General features: G+C 42.9%; 1 protein-coding gene across 1 annotated transcript; it reads left to right on the top strand.

Annotated features, from left to right (window-relative positions):
* Positions 1-14,027: 14,027 nt before the first annotated feature.
* On the top strand, positions 14,028-14,966 carry LOC138514533 (olfactory receptor 5AR1-like). The gene has a single exon (XM_069630000.1). The coding sequence runs from the start codon at positions 14,028-14,030 to the stop codon at positions 14,964-14,966; it is 939 nt and encodes a 312-aa protein (XP_069486101.1).
* Positions 14,967-15,310: the final 344 nt, after the last annotated feature.

The raw sequence follows: 15,310 nt of genomic DNA, 5'->3' as shown, positions 1-15,310 counted from the left end.
GACTATGGACAGGGGGAACTAATCCACCCCTGGATGAGTCTCTTGTTCATGTCGGTTAAACATTATGGACAACCCATCAGCATTGCTATGTTGGACACCTGGCCTATGCTCAATAGTGAAGTCAAAGCCCTGTAGACTTATGAACCACCTAAGCAACTTTGGATTCTCTCCCTTCATGTTCATCAGCCACTTTAAGGGTTTATGGTCAGTTTGCACAGTGAAGTGGGTCCCATAGAGGTAGGGCCTCAGCTTCCGTAGGGCCCACATGACAGAGAAACATTCTTTCTCCACTGTGGACCATCTGCGCTCTCTGTCCTTAAGCTGGCGACTAATAAAACCGATAGGGTGTTCCTTACCGTTCTCATCTACTTGCGATAGTATCCCAGTGTCAGAGGCGTCCGTCTGCACAATAAAAGGTCTTTGATAATCAGGGGCCCTGAGTTCAGGGGCCTGGCACAAGGTGTCTTTTAAGCCGTTGAAGGCTTTCTCACACTCGTCGGTCCAAGTTACCTTCTTGGGTTTCTTCAGAGTGGTGAGGGCAGTCAGAGGGGCAGCTATGGTGCCATAGTCTGCCATGAAGTTGCGGTAATACCCCGTGAGTCCTAAGAAGGCTCTCACTTGGGTCTGTGTAGTGAGGGTAGGCCAGTCTTGTACTGCTTGTACTTTACTGGGAAGAGGCTGTATCCTCCCTCCACCTACTTCATGTCCAAGGTAAACCCCTGAACCTTGTCCAGTCTGGCATTTACTAGCCTTTATGGTCAAGTGTGCTTTCTGAAGAGCCTGTAGCACAATTCCGAGGTGTTTCACATGGTCTTCCCAGGTGGCGCTGAAAACTGCTATATCATCCAGATATGCAAGACAGAATTCATCCAACCCATTCAACAAATGATTCACAAGCCTCTGGAAAGTGGCAGGTGCATTCTTCAACCCGAACGGCATTACCCTGAATTGGTAAAGACCGCTTGGAGTGGAAAACGCTGTCTTCTCCTTGGCACGTTCTGCTAAGGCTATTTGCCAATAGCCCGCAGTGAGGTCAAACATGCTGAGGTACTTGGAGGCACCCAAGGTATCCACCAGCTCATCTGTTCGAGGCAAGGGGTGTGCATCTGTCTTGGTGACAGCATTCAGAGCCCTGTAATCCATGCAGAACCTCAATTCAGAAGTGCCTACCTTTGGAACCAAATACACAGGGCTGGACCAAGGACTACTAGAGGGTTCAATCACCCCAAGGTCTAACATCTTGTTGACCTCGGTCTTAATGTAAGACCGTACTTTGTCTGACATCCTGTATCCCCTACTTTTGGTAGGTACACTGTCTCCTGTGTCTATGTTATGTTTGCACCAAGGTGTCAAACCAGGCGACTCTGAAAACAGGGGGGAAAACTGCCTAAGCACACTTTTCACCTCAGCCTGCTGATCAGAATTCAGGTGAGGGGCCACTCGGACACCCTCAAAGGAGCTATCTGAAGGCCCGCTTTGGAACAGGTCAGGGAGAGGTTCAGACTCCTCTTCCTCAACATCTGAAGCCAGTAGCAGTGTTGCGATTTCGACTTTTGGGACGAAAGCCTTCAGCCTATTTACGTGGAACACTTTTGGAGCCTGTCCAGGCCTCCAAGGTCCACTAGATAGTTAACCTCACCCAGGGACTCCACCGCTGTGTAAGGGCCTGACCATTTGTCCTGTAAAGCTCGAGGCCTTATGGGATTCATGATCAGGACTTGCTGACCAGGTGTAAAGTAGATGAGGGAAGCTTTCTGGTTGTACCAATGTTTCACCAGCGCTTGTCCTGCCTTCAATTTATCACTAGCCAGACCCATCAGAAGTACCATCTGTTTTCTGAGCCCCAGCACATAATCTACTACGTTGGTAGTAACAGGGGGAGTGAGCATCTCCCATCCCTCTTTGACTATGGCTAAGGGTCCCCGTACAGGATGACCAAATAGAAGTTCGAAGGGGCTGAAGCCAACACCCTCCTGTGGCACCTTTTGGTAGGCAAACAGTAAGCATGGTAAAAGAAGATCCCATTTTCTTCTCTGAGGTTCTTCCAGAGCCCCAATCATGCTCTTTAACGTTCTGTTGAAACGTTCCACCAGACCATTGGTCTGGGGGTGGTATGCAGAGGAGAACTTGTAGGTGACCCCACATTCTTTCCACATAGCCTGCATATACTTTGACATAAAGTTGCTGCCTCTGTCAGACACAACTTCTTTAGGGAAGCCAACCCTAGTAAAGATGCCAAGTAACGCTTTTGCAACTGACTTGGCAGTTACAGTTTTCATTGGGATAGCCTCAGGATATCTGGTAGCATAGTCGACTAGCACCAAGATAAACCTATTGCCTGAGGATGTCTGCGGGTCAAGGGGGCCAACGATGTCGATCCCTACCCTTTCGAATGGTATTCCCACAACTGGGAGTGGTACCAATGGAGCTTGGATTGTTGAGCCACTCTTACCAGATAACTGGCAGGAGGCACAACTCCTGCAGTGACTTTCTACTTGCACCCCCATCTTGGGCCAGTAGAAGTGCATGGATAACCTATGCTTGGTCCTCTTAATACCAAGGTGACCAGCAAGGGGCACTTCATGCGCCAGCTGCAGGAGGAAGGGTCTTACAGCAAGGGGAACCACCAACCTCCTATGGTCTCCTTCTGTAGACTCTGTGGGCTCACTATACAGGAGTCCACCTTCCCAATAAATCCGATGCGTCCCAGGAGGTTCACCCTCAAGCTGGTAGCAGGCCTGTCTCCTTAGGCCTTCCAGAGATGGGCACTCACGTTGGCCTCTCCTGAATTCTTCCCGGTCAGGACCACCTTCTACTAACAAGTCTTTTATTTCAGGATGGTCATTGGGGTCAAATACTTCAGGTATTGCCGCCTCCTCGTCAGGCCCGGGCGATTGACCAACTTCCTCCACCACAGTGGTAGGTGAGATCGGGGGAATATTTTCTTTCCTTCGTTTTGATTTTCTGACTCCTTTAGCCTTGGGTTTCCCCTTTGGCTGGGGCAGCATATTGGTCTTGGTCAATGCTGCCCGTGTTTGAGACCGTGTGCAGGGTCTGTCAGCAGTGTCGCCTACGAGCCCTAAAGCTCTGAGATCGTTGCCCAACAAGACCTTTCCTGGGACGTTTCTCGGAATGCTCACTGGAATCCTGACTGCTGTAACATTTAAAGCAAGATTTACAGGTATTACTGGAAACATGCGAGGTGGGCCGTCAGCCAACTTAGTGGGCATCAGAGTAGCTCTGGGAACTTCCTCTGAGTCTACCAAGGTAGAATCCATTACAGTTCGACTGCACCCACTATCCCTAAGAGCTGGAGTATCTACTCCATTGATCAGCACACTGTCTTTAAAGTAGTGCTTGGTATTATCTGGAATCCTAGCATAAGCCTCTGCGACTTTAGGCTCCCAGGAATCCAGGGGAACTAAAACTACCTCAGCTTCTATCCCACTGGGGAAGGAGTCTGAGGAGAAGAATGCTCCTGTAATCTCTTCTTCCTCATAGGAAGAGAAGGCCATATTAGCGGAGTGGACCCCCAAAGGTTTAACCTTACACCGGGGATCCCCCTTCACGTGGTCAGTTGCTCCACAAGCAAAACAAGATCCATTGGGTCTGTTTACATAGGGAGGCTTGTTGTAACCAGAGTTCTGTTTCGGAGGCTGACCTCCACTACCCTGTGAGTTCTCTTGTGTCTTACCCTTATTTTTCTTTTTGTGGCCCTTTTGAGAAAAAGATTTATCAGATTCTCCACCCTCCTTATCTTTGGACTTTTCCCTTCCTCCTGCTTACCAGGATGAGTTTTGTCCTTATTGGACCCTCAATGTGGCACCCATAAGTCTGCTGCAATGGCCAGCTTCTTAGGATCTATCTCCTTTGAATCTGCCAAATGCTGCTTAATCTCCAGGGAAGAAGATGCAAAAATATGTTCCAGCATGACAAGACTTATCATGCCTTCAAAGGTAGAAACCTTATAACCTTCGACCCAGCCAGTTAAGTTTTTTAAGGATTCGGTTACATAAGATACCCAAGTACCACTTTCTTTTTTCTTATACTCTCGGAATCATTTTAAATATTGGGCAGGGGTCTTTCCGAACTTTAAAATGAGAGTTTGCTTCAACATTGCAAAATCCGCTTGCTCATCCTTCGACATTTCCATAATGGCACTCCAGCCAGAACGGGGCAGTCTGCTGAGTAACCAGGCAATCTTATCAGCATTGTCAACTTGTTGAACTTCACATGCATACTCAAACGTATTCAGCCAGTCCATAATGTCATTCTTTTCCTCATAACACACTGAGCAGATCTTTTGAAAACCGTGGATGAGAGGAGGCCCCAGACCTATATCCAGGACCTTTGGATCCATTTGCAACCTGAAGCTTGGCCAGTTCCAACTGGTGATCCCTGTCTTTCTGTTTTTCTGCCTGTTCGATTTTTAGCTTGGCCATACTGAAATCAAGCTCCTTCTGCCTAAACAGCAGCTCTTGCTTCTCGAATTCAACCAGGGCCTCCCCATCGACACTGGCAGAGGAAACATTAGACATCTCATCCTCCCTGACCTCGTGGTCGCGGTGGACCAGTGCAGCGGCAGAACCGTCGGTTCTGCCAGTGAGAGCAGCCCCACCTCCTTCTGCACTGTCCTCGGAAGTTATAGCATCAAGCTGCGCTTCTTGCCACGCCACGATTCTTTGGATCATATCCAATTTGGTGCCTTGAGAGGAGACAGCTCTCTCCGCACACATCTTTTTCAATGTTTCGGATTTAGAAGCATTTAAAGTTAACAAGGTATTTGTTTCCATACTGTTAGATAGGACTATGGCCTTTTAAAAGTTATACTACGACAATTCACTACGTGTATTGGTAGGAATAACTTGAAATGCCTTTGCTCGTGTGCAACACTGGATACCTTCAGTCGTATCCCACCGATGTACACCAATTTGTTAAGATGGATTTCTGAACTCTGTCCTGGAGTGGCAGAGGTTCAGAAAGCCAGCCTAGTTTCTTGGAACAGGGTAACCTCTGCACAAGCCAGACCAATCAAGGTAGCGATCGCGGCGGTCAAGACTAGGTCTCAAGAGGGGTGAGGGTGACTGAAAGCCTGCAATGAGCACACAAAGCAAGGACACTTACAAATTACTCCAAGCAGGTGTTATATTAAAAATATAGACACATTTATTACAAGGCCTTTGTAATATTGACCATAGCAAAGAATCACGATAAAAATCAAGTAAACCAACACATCACAATCAAATACAATATATATACAATTACCGACGCGTCTAAAGAGTTAGAAGCACGAAATATGCAGACCACCTAGATGGGGAGGAAAACAGGCAGTGCAAGTTATCGTTAGACCCAGTTCGCCTTCAGAGGCCACCTAACTAGAAGGAAGTCCGAGCCCTACGAAGAGTGGAGCCTTGTGCTCAAAAGTACCTGCACACGCTGGTGCCGATGAGCCAAGAGGAGTCTCTTCAAGGAAGTTAGGCAGTTCGGAGTGGTGAACAAAGGAGGGCGAACAGATCTCCGCTACTCAAGCGCGGCCTCCACTTGCAGGCAGAAGCAGAGCGTGAGTGCGAAAAAAAGGTGTGCTGTTTAACACAGCGAGGAAAAGCTGCGGGCTACTGCAGGAGGGCGACCAGTTCCTAGCGTTGCTACTCACCGGTCCCCAATGCAGGCAGACCCAGGCTTCTCCGCATCAGTTTCAGTGCTGGCAGGTTCAGATACGAGCTGGGGATGTCTCGGCGTTGTGTAGATTCCGCGGCAGCAGAAGTTAGAGTTGAGGATGTCCCAAACGCAGTGAACCTGCACAGTTTGTTACCACAGCAGGGCAACGGAGCGGCAGTGTGTATTTCAGCCCAATGTACACTTCTCACTTCAGACCTGGGAATGCCAAGTTGCCAAGTGTACGAATCGTGTGAGAGTGTCAAGGACTCAGAATACAGCAGCAACCTGATGGCGGTTACAGAGCAAGACTCCTGGGTAAGCTGGTCAGTCCACTGGATGGCCCAGAGACGCTTCCGAAGGCTTACGTGCAGGAGATGATGAAGATGCCGAGAATGGTTGTTCCCACTATTCCAAAGGGTCGAAGTACCAGTACAGGCCTTCTCGTTCGATCAGAGGCAGAATGGTTTCACAGAGCGATAGCAGTGCAGAGGAGCAGTCCTTCAGCGGGTCACCAGCGATTCCTCGGTTCAGCCTCGTAGTTGCAGGATACTTGGCTCCTGTATCCCTTGTTCGTGAGAACTCAGGAGATCGACATGTGTTTCCAGCCTCCTCTTATCCAGAGTTCCCTTCGCGCCAAAACGGAGGAGACCCAATGGGAGATCTGCTCACAAAACACTCACACCTTACGTGGACCTATCACGGACCACAGTGGTCCCAGGCATTCACGACACACTAGACTCTCTGGCACCCAGGATGTGTATTGGGACCAGACATCCTAGCCCACATCCAGGAGGCGCACACAAGGCCTGTAGAAGCCCACAAAAGCATCTGTGTTTTGCGGGAAAGTACATGCCCAAATAAGGAAGGCCCTGGGTCGGCTCGACCTGGGGAAGGTGAAGGGGGCAAGACGGTCAGCGGGCAGGACAAAGAGCCTCGTGGTCTGGCCATTTTGGGAGCCAGGCCACCATTTTGGGCTAAGCGCGAGAAACATAGTTAAACAGCCAAAAGGAGCTCAAAACACAAAGAAACGATCGCTGCCAGCAGTCCCATCTGTGATTCACTTGCACCGTTCGTTAACAATCCAAAGAGAGTGTCTATGGCCGGTAGATAACTAGAGACCCAAGAGAGCGGTAACTTAGCTTACAGTGCCCTCTTGTGTCATGTTGCGCGAAAGCTGCAACATGACAAAAGAACTACGGAAAACAACGTTTCCCGGTACTGACTGTCTTAAGGGCATGTCAGTTTCCCCGTAAGAATGGAGCGAAAGCCCAGAGGAGTGCGGCAGAAGGCTGCACTTCTCTGGCAAAGTCTAGATTATGGTGAAAACAACAGCAACAAGTTTAGGGGTTGCCACATGGAAGGAAAATTACCCACAATTAAGAAATCTTTCCTAACACTTAGTTTCTTAGTTGAGGCAGGGAAAGCCCTCTTTAAGTTAAGGAGAGTTAGGTGTCCTCTTTATTTTATCAATAGAGGTTTATGCCAGCCAGCATGCCAGCTGTGTGCCAGCCTCTTCCTTCTGCATCCTTACAACAGAGATTACTATGTTTTGACTGATTAGGTTAAGTCTGGATTGCTTACTTAGTTAGGAATCCTTTCTGGACCACCAAAATAGACTAAGTCATATTTGTCTAATCAGGCAAACATTATGCATCTATGAGAATTATATAGAAATTATTAGAAATCAAAAGCAATTGAAAAGCTGCTGTGAAAATATGTTGAGTGAATTGAATCTGTAATTGGAGGACTTGCTCCTAATTCCTGATTGGGTTAAGAAAGCTCTGTTTGATCAGGATTGGGCAGGCACGATTGATGCTTTCCACGCTTATCCCTCTATGGCACACTTGAGAGAAGAACACAAAAAAAGAAGGTGCCTTCCACACTACTTAAGTCTTTTTCCAAATCGCTATCTTTGGACTATCGTGATCAAATTTAGGTTCAATATTCTGCCATTAAAGAGACTCTCCTAAGGAGAGAGCAGATCACATAAATAGATGCATTTTGCAGATTCTGTAAAATGCAGCAGGAGAGTATAAAGCATTTGAAACTCTGTTGTCCTGCCCTAACTACTCAGAGAATGGCGTTTCTGAGTAAGATACTTACCGAAATTGAATGGTTGCATGATGAAGAGCTTTGGAAATGCCATATACGTACTATGAACTGAGCAGATGCATTGTCCATGGTGGGGTTTTTAAAATCTTTGAATTGGGACCTAATATGATTAATTGTGATTTTTAACATGCTTTTAATTCTTGATTTTAAGGTTTGGATTGTGTAATAATATTTTAGTGAATATTGAAATTTGATGTATCCATGCTTTTTTATAGTTGTCAATATTGTAAAGGTTTTCTTTTGACCATGAACAATAAATAATATTATTTTGTTGTGGATATAAGTAACATTAACCTCTTGTCTGCAGCAGTATGTCACCAGCAATTTTACAAGGTGAAATAATACTCTTCACAATGTTTGTGAATTGCCCCCTATTTATTGGGTGTAAGATGTTTGCTGCTTAGAGTGAGTAGAGTGTTTCAGTGTTCCAATATATGAAAATGCCCCATGTGTGGTTGATTTGTTTCTCAAAACTAGGACATTTAAAACATCGAGAAACCCAGTAATCCAGGAGCAAAGGATTAAGTTGTTCTGCTGTAGGTCTAGCTGTAATTAAATGCAGTGGCATACCGGGATCATTGCTCTATGCTCTAATATAATTTCTGCAAACTAACTGCAATTATATTTTTCTTGAAAATAACAAATAGCTAGTTAAATAAATAACGCCATTTGCAGTGTTTGTGAATTGTCCCTATTCTTGGAGTTAAAGATGTGTTCTGAAGTGAGGGAGCAGAACACAGGGCAATTTCCTAGTATTTAAACTATTTCTCCACAGTGTCTTCCCTTACAAACCTCTGTATGACAATTTTGTTTTTGTTTGGGAAGTGGATTGTTAAGATATAGTACACACATTTTGTAAGCCACAAAATGAGGTGCACTTTCCCTTTTTTGTGACTGACCAACAGTTGCATTTGGTGTTGGATTTTCACCCTATTTACAATCTCATCAACCATTTTTAGGAAGAGTGTGTAAAGGCTTTTATTATCTTCTTCTTGTGGGATGAATATCTGGCATGTCTGCCTTCATCTTTGGAGGCATACTCATAACAGCTTTAATGTTTAGTTCAGTAAATGCGGCTCATACAGTATCCGTAAACATTTCTCAATGATACATTCTGAGAACAATGACATTTTTCACATGACATCTCCAATGTTGTTTGGAAGTGTTGGATTACTCATTTTGATTATTAAACCTCTAATGTATGTTGCTGTAGTCTCTTTGCAAGCATTGATGTGGGCCTATTTACTAATGATAGCAAAATTGCTTATAACCCTGCACAGAATCTGCCTCTACCTCCACTGTTACAGAAGTCTTCCTCCTAGGTTGCTGCATGTCATGGTTATATATTTGAACGCTGCGTGTTATATTCTGCATTTAGTGCAAATTGTTGTTAAGGTGTTGTATTTCATATTTTCAACTTTTATTTCAAAAGTTGCAAACCAATTGATTTGCTCCTAAAATGGGCTTTCAGAGTGTTCCATTATGTAAAAATGCTTACATATTTGATTATTTGGTCCAGATACATGGTTCATTTATTTCTCAAAAGTTGGACATTTAAAACAGCAGGAAATCCAGAAATCCAGGAGTACAAGATGAGGTTGCTCTGGAGTAGGACTGGGTGTAATTAAATGCAGTGACATATCCAGGCCATTGTTCCATAATCTAATATATTTTCTGGGATTAGTTACATATTTTTCTGAAAAGAGTCAAATCAATTGTTACGTGTATAGAATGAGGTTGGGGCCTTTAAAAGAAAGGAACTGTCTCTGCCTGAGGCATATTTTTCCATAGAGCAGACAATTGAAATTTGCTGTTGTATGGTTGGGTTTTTGACTCCATGCGTTCGAACCATTATCGTGCATCAGAATTGCGGTTGTGTCTTCTTGTGGCCCAAAGTTTAAAAAAGTATTATTTTGTCCCATGAGCTAACCCTTTGATATGACATGGATGTATAGGATGTCTACTTCTGTTATCGGGAGTACAGTTGTCTTAGGCAATGATGCCTGAATGGTTGGTTGTGCTGGGCAGGAAAGCCTATGGATGTCTGAAATTGCAACCAAATAATGTCAGCCACTTCAGGAACCAACACTATTAGCAATCTGGTATAATGTTGAAGAAGCTAATATTTTTATTTTGTTTATTTTAAAGTTTGATGTGTGGAGTGCTAAGCTTTTATTCACAAAATTGCAAAATATAATCAAAATGGCCAACATGGAAATAGGAAAGGGAGCTCTTGGAACAGTTCTTCTTCTATTCCCAAGATGGTCAGTGGGAGCGGGCTACAGCGCAGATGGGGAGAACAATGGAGGAAGCAGTGGATACATGAAATATGTGTTTTGTGTTTTTGTTGATAAGGCTAAGGAGGATTATAAGGTATTGGAAGCAAGCATGGTTAGCCAACAGCTTGCTGCAAACCAGCAGTCTTGTAGTCTTAGAATTAGTCGATGTATTGAGCAACCTGATTGGCTGCTCTGCTCACCCTGGATGCTGATGACTATGATTGTGATTTTCCAGTTGGCCGTACAATAAGAGATCTTCACTATCTTAAACATCAATTTTCAATTTAAATTAGGAGCCCTGAAATCATAGGTATATCTTCTGTAAAGGTGATGCAGTCCCAAGTCGTGAGCGTGTGTTAATGGTGGCTGTCTCTTAGAGGCCCCTTGAGTAAAGTTTTACAATTATTATGATGCCCGTCAAATTAGCTACAGTCCATGAACCCGTTCCACCAACACTTTCTTCAGTTTCTAGATATTGTGGGTTATTAGCCTTGGTGTTAAGTTCATTTGCACACTTTGGTTGTCCACCAGTACCACATAATGAGACTATTTGAAGTGTGCTTACACTCATTTAACAAACACTTAGAAAAGTAAATAAATAAGCGTGATAACATTTTCTCCCCTCATGATCGAAGAGTATGCACTTCCTCTCTAAAAATCAATGGTACTAAAAGTTGAACTTGTGTTGCCATACCTTTTTTGGAGCAACGTGTCAGCTAATCAAAATGATCAATTTGATATCTAGCTACCAAACAGTAGAGCCAGTACTAGCATTCAATTAGTCCACATCCAGTTTTTCTAATAAATCGTGTACACAATCAACTATTATATTTTAAGTCACCGGCTTCAGGGTGTCCTTTGCCCTTCCTCCCACACAAGGATAATCCATTGAGATGTCTTGCTCCCATTTGGTCTCCTCTTTGAAGGCACTGGGTATTGCACTTTCTGAGCATCGTCTGGGGCTTTTGCTTCGCATTCCTTTCAGTAGTATGTCCTTGTTTTTCAGAAATATTGCTGCCTTCGAGAATTGTTTAAATAGGTTTGCATTCTTTCTCTCACTTATGCATAATTTCATCTCATCTCCAGGCTGGAATTTTGCAAATAGGAAAAAGCACATGCAATTATTTAAATAATGACATTATAAATTCTTGGAAGGCCCTCATTTGTGTCTTTGAAGTTAGGTTCTGTACCAAGCTTTATGTTCCTGTTTGCCACCTGTTTATTATGTGTTAGCTGCAAGTCAACTTATTTTGCTCCTTATATCTGGCCCAGAAATGGTCTAGGGTCCACTGTTCTATGTGCACTGTTGATCAAACATGAATCAGCATCTAGCATTCAAAAAGTGTGACTTTCCTTTATGCAGGTGAAAGAAAGATGTTGACTGTAAATGAAACACTGAGAATTAACACATTGAATAGTTGCTCTTGGAGAGGAATTGCTCATGGAGAGGAATTGCCTTTTCCTACCAATGTTAAGTCAACTATTTTCCGGAATACTCTCATCTCTAATTCATTGATACTACTGTATTTTAAAGCTATCTTTTTTGGGAGCTTTTTTAGGATTTATTTTAGTGCTTACAGAGTTAGTTGATGCTTGCTGTATCATTACCTTCAATTTAATTTAAAGAAGGTTTGAGTTCCATTGTTAATAAGGATTTGAAGTGTGGGTAGAAAGCACTCATTTCTTGGATACAGTTTTTTGAGTTGTTCCCCATTTTAGGGAGGAGCAGTATCAAAGATGGGCATGGGACATCTCCTGTGTGGTTAACAACAGGCATTTCCTAGTCTTTAACACTGCATGTGTCAGAGAAAGAACAGGATTAATGCCTATGAGTCTCTATGAGCAATAGGACACCAAAGTGTGTATTCGTCTTGTTTATAAAGTCTGCCCCATTTAGGAAGGCGTGACATTATTTCCACAATGTTCTTGATATGGACCACTCCTCTGAACATCTCTATGTGGTCCTAGCATCTGGGACTTCTGGGTGATAGAGCGGGAGCACAGAGACACTAAAAGCACTGTACCCTTGGTCAGGCAAGTCCAACTGTGAGCTTCACTGAGGAAGTAATCTTGCTTACTTATGAAACTATTTTGAATGGACCTGGATTAACTGCCACCTGCAGCAGAACTAAGGAGAGCTTTTTGATTGGATCATCCAGCATAGAACAATCTTCAGAAAGCATGCAGAGAGAGAAAATGTGTTGTTAATACTAATTATGATTATGGTGATTTCAGCTACAGGACATTAAAGGCTACTAGGAGGGAAATGGCTGAAAATGACATGAGTCGGATTAGTCCAACATTGCCTTTTTTAGATTCTCGTGTTGCCAATGCCTAGATTAAGCTTAGGGTACAAAATAATCAGCATTGAAATGTGTAAAATGTTAAACAAATGCTTACCGATCAGTGAGAATATCAGCACATTTTCCTGATGTTTCGGGAAATAGGATCTGGGTGGGTGCATCCTGTTGTGTTGTTGGACTAAATTACTTCTAAAATGTCTGTGAAATGGATTTATTCAAAATCTGTATAAATCACAAAAGTTTGAGTTTTGCTTTTTATCATGTATTGAAGAAGATCTATGTGACTTCGAGAGTTCATTCATTATTCAATCTCAACATAATATTTGCAATTGTTCCAAACAAAGTCATCACAATATGTCAGCCTCATTATGTGTCTGCCAATGTTTTTGGAGATGCCCTAACAGCTCAGTAGAGCAATAGTGCAGACTCACAGAGCAATAATAATTATATTGCTTTCAGAACCCTATGATCCACAATAAACAACAACATTTCTACACAATGTTTGTTTCAAAATAGTAAGACATAGTGGTGAGACAAAGGAGTTACACATTTGTACGCCCCCGCCTACTAGGTTGAAAACTGAATCCAATTTAAGACATCTGAAATTCTGGCTTGACGAACAGGCAACCTAATCACATGCGCTAGCACATTTCTGGCTCCTTCCTTTCCCACTGGCCACCCCTTAGCAGCTTCTCCCAAATAGTCTCCAAGTACCTAGCCGCACTCCTGGACACTTTGTGGTTGATGGTTATCACATAAACTAGACTGTGATCTTGAATTTGCCTTCATTCACTAGGCAACATTTTACCTGATCTGACTCTTCTTATATGTTAACTTATTTGTTATTGTTTCTGAACCACAGTAGCTTGCACACGGCTGACAACCCATGCCCACATTATGTGTCCTATGTTATTATTATACTTTTATTGTTATGGTTTTCTACCCAATTATTCTGACACTTTACCGATGACATGCAAAGACAAATTAGGCATGTAACCTAACTGAATCGTGTCTTGACCATTATATTATTTCTTTGTTATGTGCCCCTGATTTGTGCTTTAAACCAGTATTCTGGCACTTTGGTGCTATACTAAACAATTCAAATGACATATTAAACAGTTGATTGGCCAAGTGTCTCTTTTCAGAGCTTTGCTTCCTGAGGAAATATGAATCTCAAGGTTATCTGACAATGTTTGATTAGAATTCAAGAAGTTCTTTGCAATGGCAAATATTTATTTCGGGGGAGAGCTTTATTGGCTGCATGGCGATCCATCAATTGGTGGAAGTGAGTTCATGAAAAATAGTGCACAGCAGAACATATTCCAAGAAGGAAGGTTTTTAAAGACATTGAATACATTTGAATTGTGTGTGTTCCCGTACCTTTGAAAACAGTTTTCTTGAGGCGAGTGTCTGCATGTACATTATGCCCAATACAAAGTGATTTACATCAAGTAAGTCCATAAAAGATGCTACAGAACGCATGTACATGCCTAATGGAAAAGCATACATGATAAAGCACCACCAGGAATGTGAACATTGTGATATTTTATGCAGCAGGTATTTTAGCATCTCTTTTTTGATCTTTTGAATGCATTTTACCAGCTCTGTTGTCATGTTTTATGTAACAATAATTATTATTGCATCCTTTCCCCGACAGGTCTTGCCTGCATGACAGATGAAAGAAGAAAACTGGACTTCAGTAACAGAGTTCATACTTCTTGGTCTGACTGATGATCCCAAGCTGAAGGCTCCACTGTTTGTGTTGTTCCTCCTATTTTACATCATTACCATTCTGGGGAATCTGAGCATTATGGCACTCATCAGAACCTTTCCACGCCTTCACACTCCTATGTATTTTCTTCTCAGTAATCTAGCATTCGTAGATCTCTGCTACGCCTCTATTATCACCCCAAATATGTTGGCTAATTTCCTCTCAGACAAAAAGGCTATTTCACTGTCCGGTTGCGGAACTCAACTATTCTTTTTCCTTTTTATTGGTAGTACTGATGTGTTTCTTCTGGTGTCTATGGCCTATGACCGATATGTGGCTATTTGTAATCCTTTGCTCTACACTAGCATTATGACCAAACAAGCATGCATATTATTATCCGCCAGTGCATACATAGTGGCCTTCATGACTGCAGTGCTACACACAAGTTGTACATTCATGTTATCGTTCTGTGGGCCCAATAAGATCACTCATTTCTACTGTGATATCCCTCCTTTACTAAAACTGTCCTGCTCTGACACATCGCTTAATGAGGCACTGCTGGTATTTGTGGCTGGCACATTTTTGTTTGCATGCTTCATTATTATCTGCATCTCCTACATGTACATTGTGTTGTCCATCATGAGAATACACTCCCCTGAGGGGAGGAGCAGAGCTTTCTCTACCTGCTCCTCACACCTTTTCTGTGTTGTTCTGTTCTATGGGACTGTCTTTTTCATGTATCTTAGACCCAGATCAAGTTATGTAATGGATCAGGACAGAGTAGCTTCGGTGTTCTACACAGTGGTGATTCCAATGTTAAATCCCCTGATATACACCCTTAGGAACCAGGAAGTGAAAGGGGCACTAAAAAGTACAATAGCGAAAATATGGGTGCAACAGTAAATATCCAGATGGAGAAAAATCTCTGGACTTTAGACTGCATTGTTTTGGTGACAGAAAAGACATGATGTACGGATTGTGCTGGTTGGCAATGTTAACTAAAAAGGAAATCAGAGAGCAGAGACTGGGATTGTACATACATAGGTGCTGTGTATTTATGTATCGGTTTTCAGTCGGTCAAAATAAGTTTACTTTGGATGAGCTCCAATCAAACAGTGAGTAGAATGTATAATTAATGTACATTATTTAAGATATTAAGGGAAACATTTAAATAAAATAAAGTTGTATTACTGAGACAATAAGTAGTAAGTGACAGAATCCAAATGTATAACATGTAGACTACATTA

The sequence above is a fragment of the Ambystoma mexicanum genome, chromosome 12, assembly GCF_040938575.1.
Source record: "Ambystoma mexicanum isolate Mex_15411 chromosome 12, UKY_AmexF1_1, whole genome shotgun sequence".
In the NCBI taxonomy this organism is placed as follows: Eukaryota; Metazoa; Chordata; class Amphibia; order Caudata; family Ambystomatidae; genus Ambystoma; species Ambystoma mexicanum.
This window is presented reverse-complemented; position numbering and strand designations above follow the sequence as displayed.

Excerpts from the sequence above, each read along its gene's own strand:
- LOC138514533 (XM_069630000.1), top strand. The coding sequence starts at position 14,028 with ATGAAAGAAGAAAACTGGACTTCAGTAACAGAGTTCATACTTCTTGGT.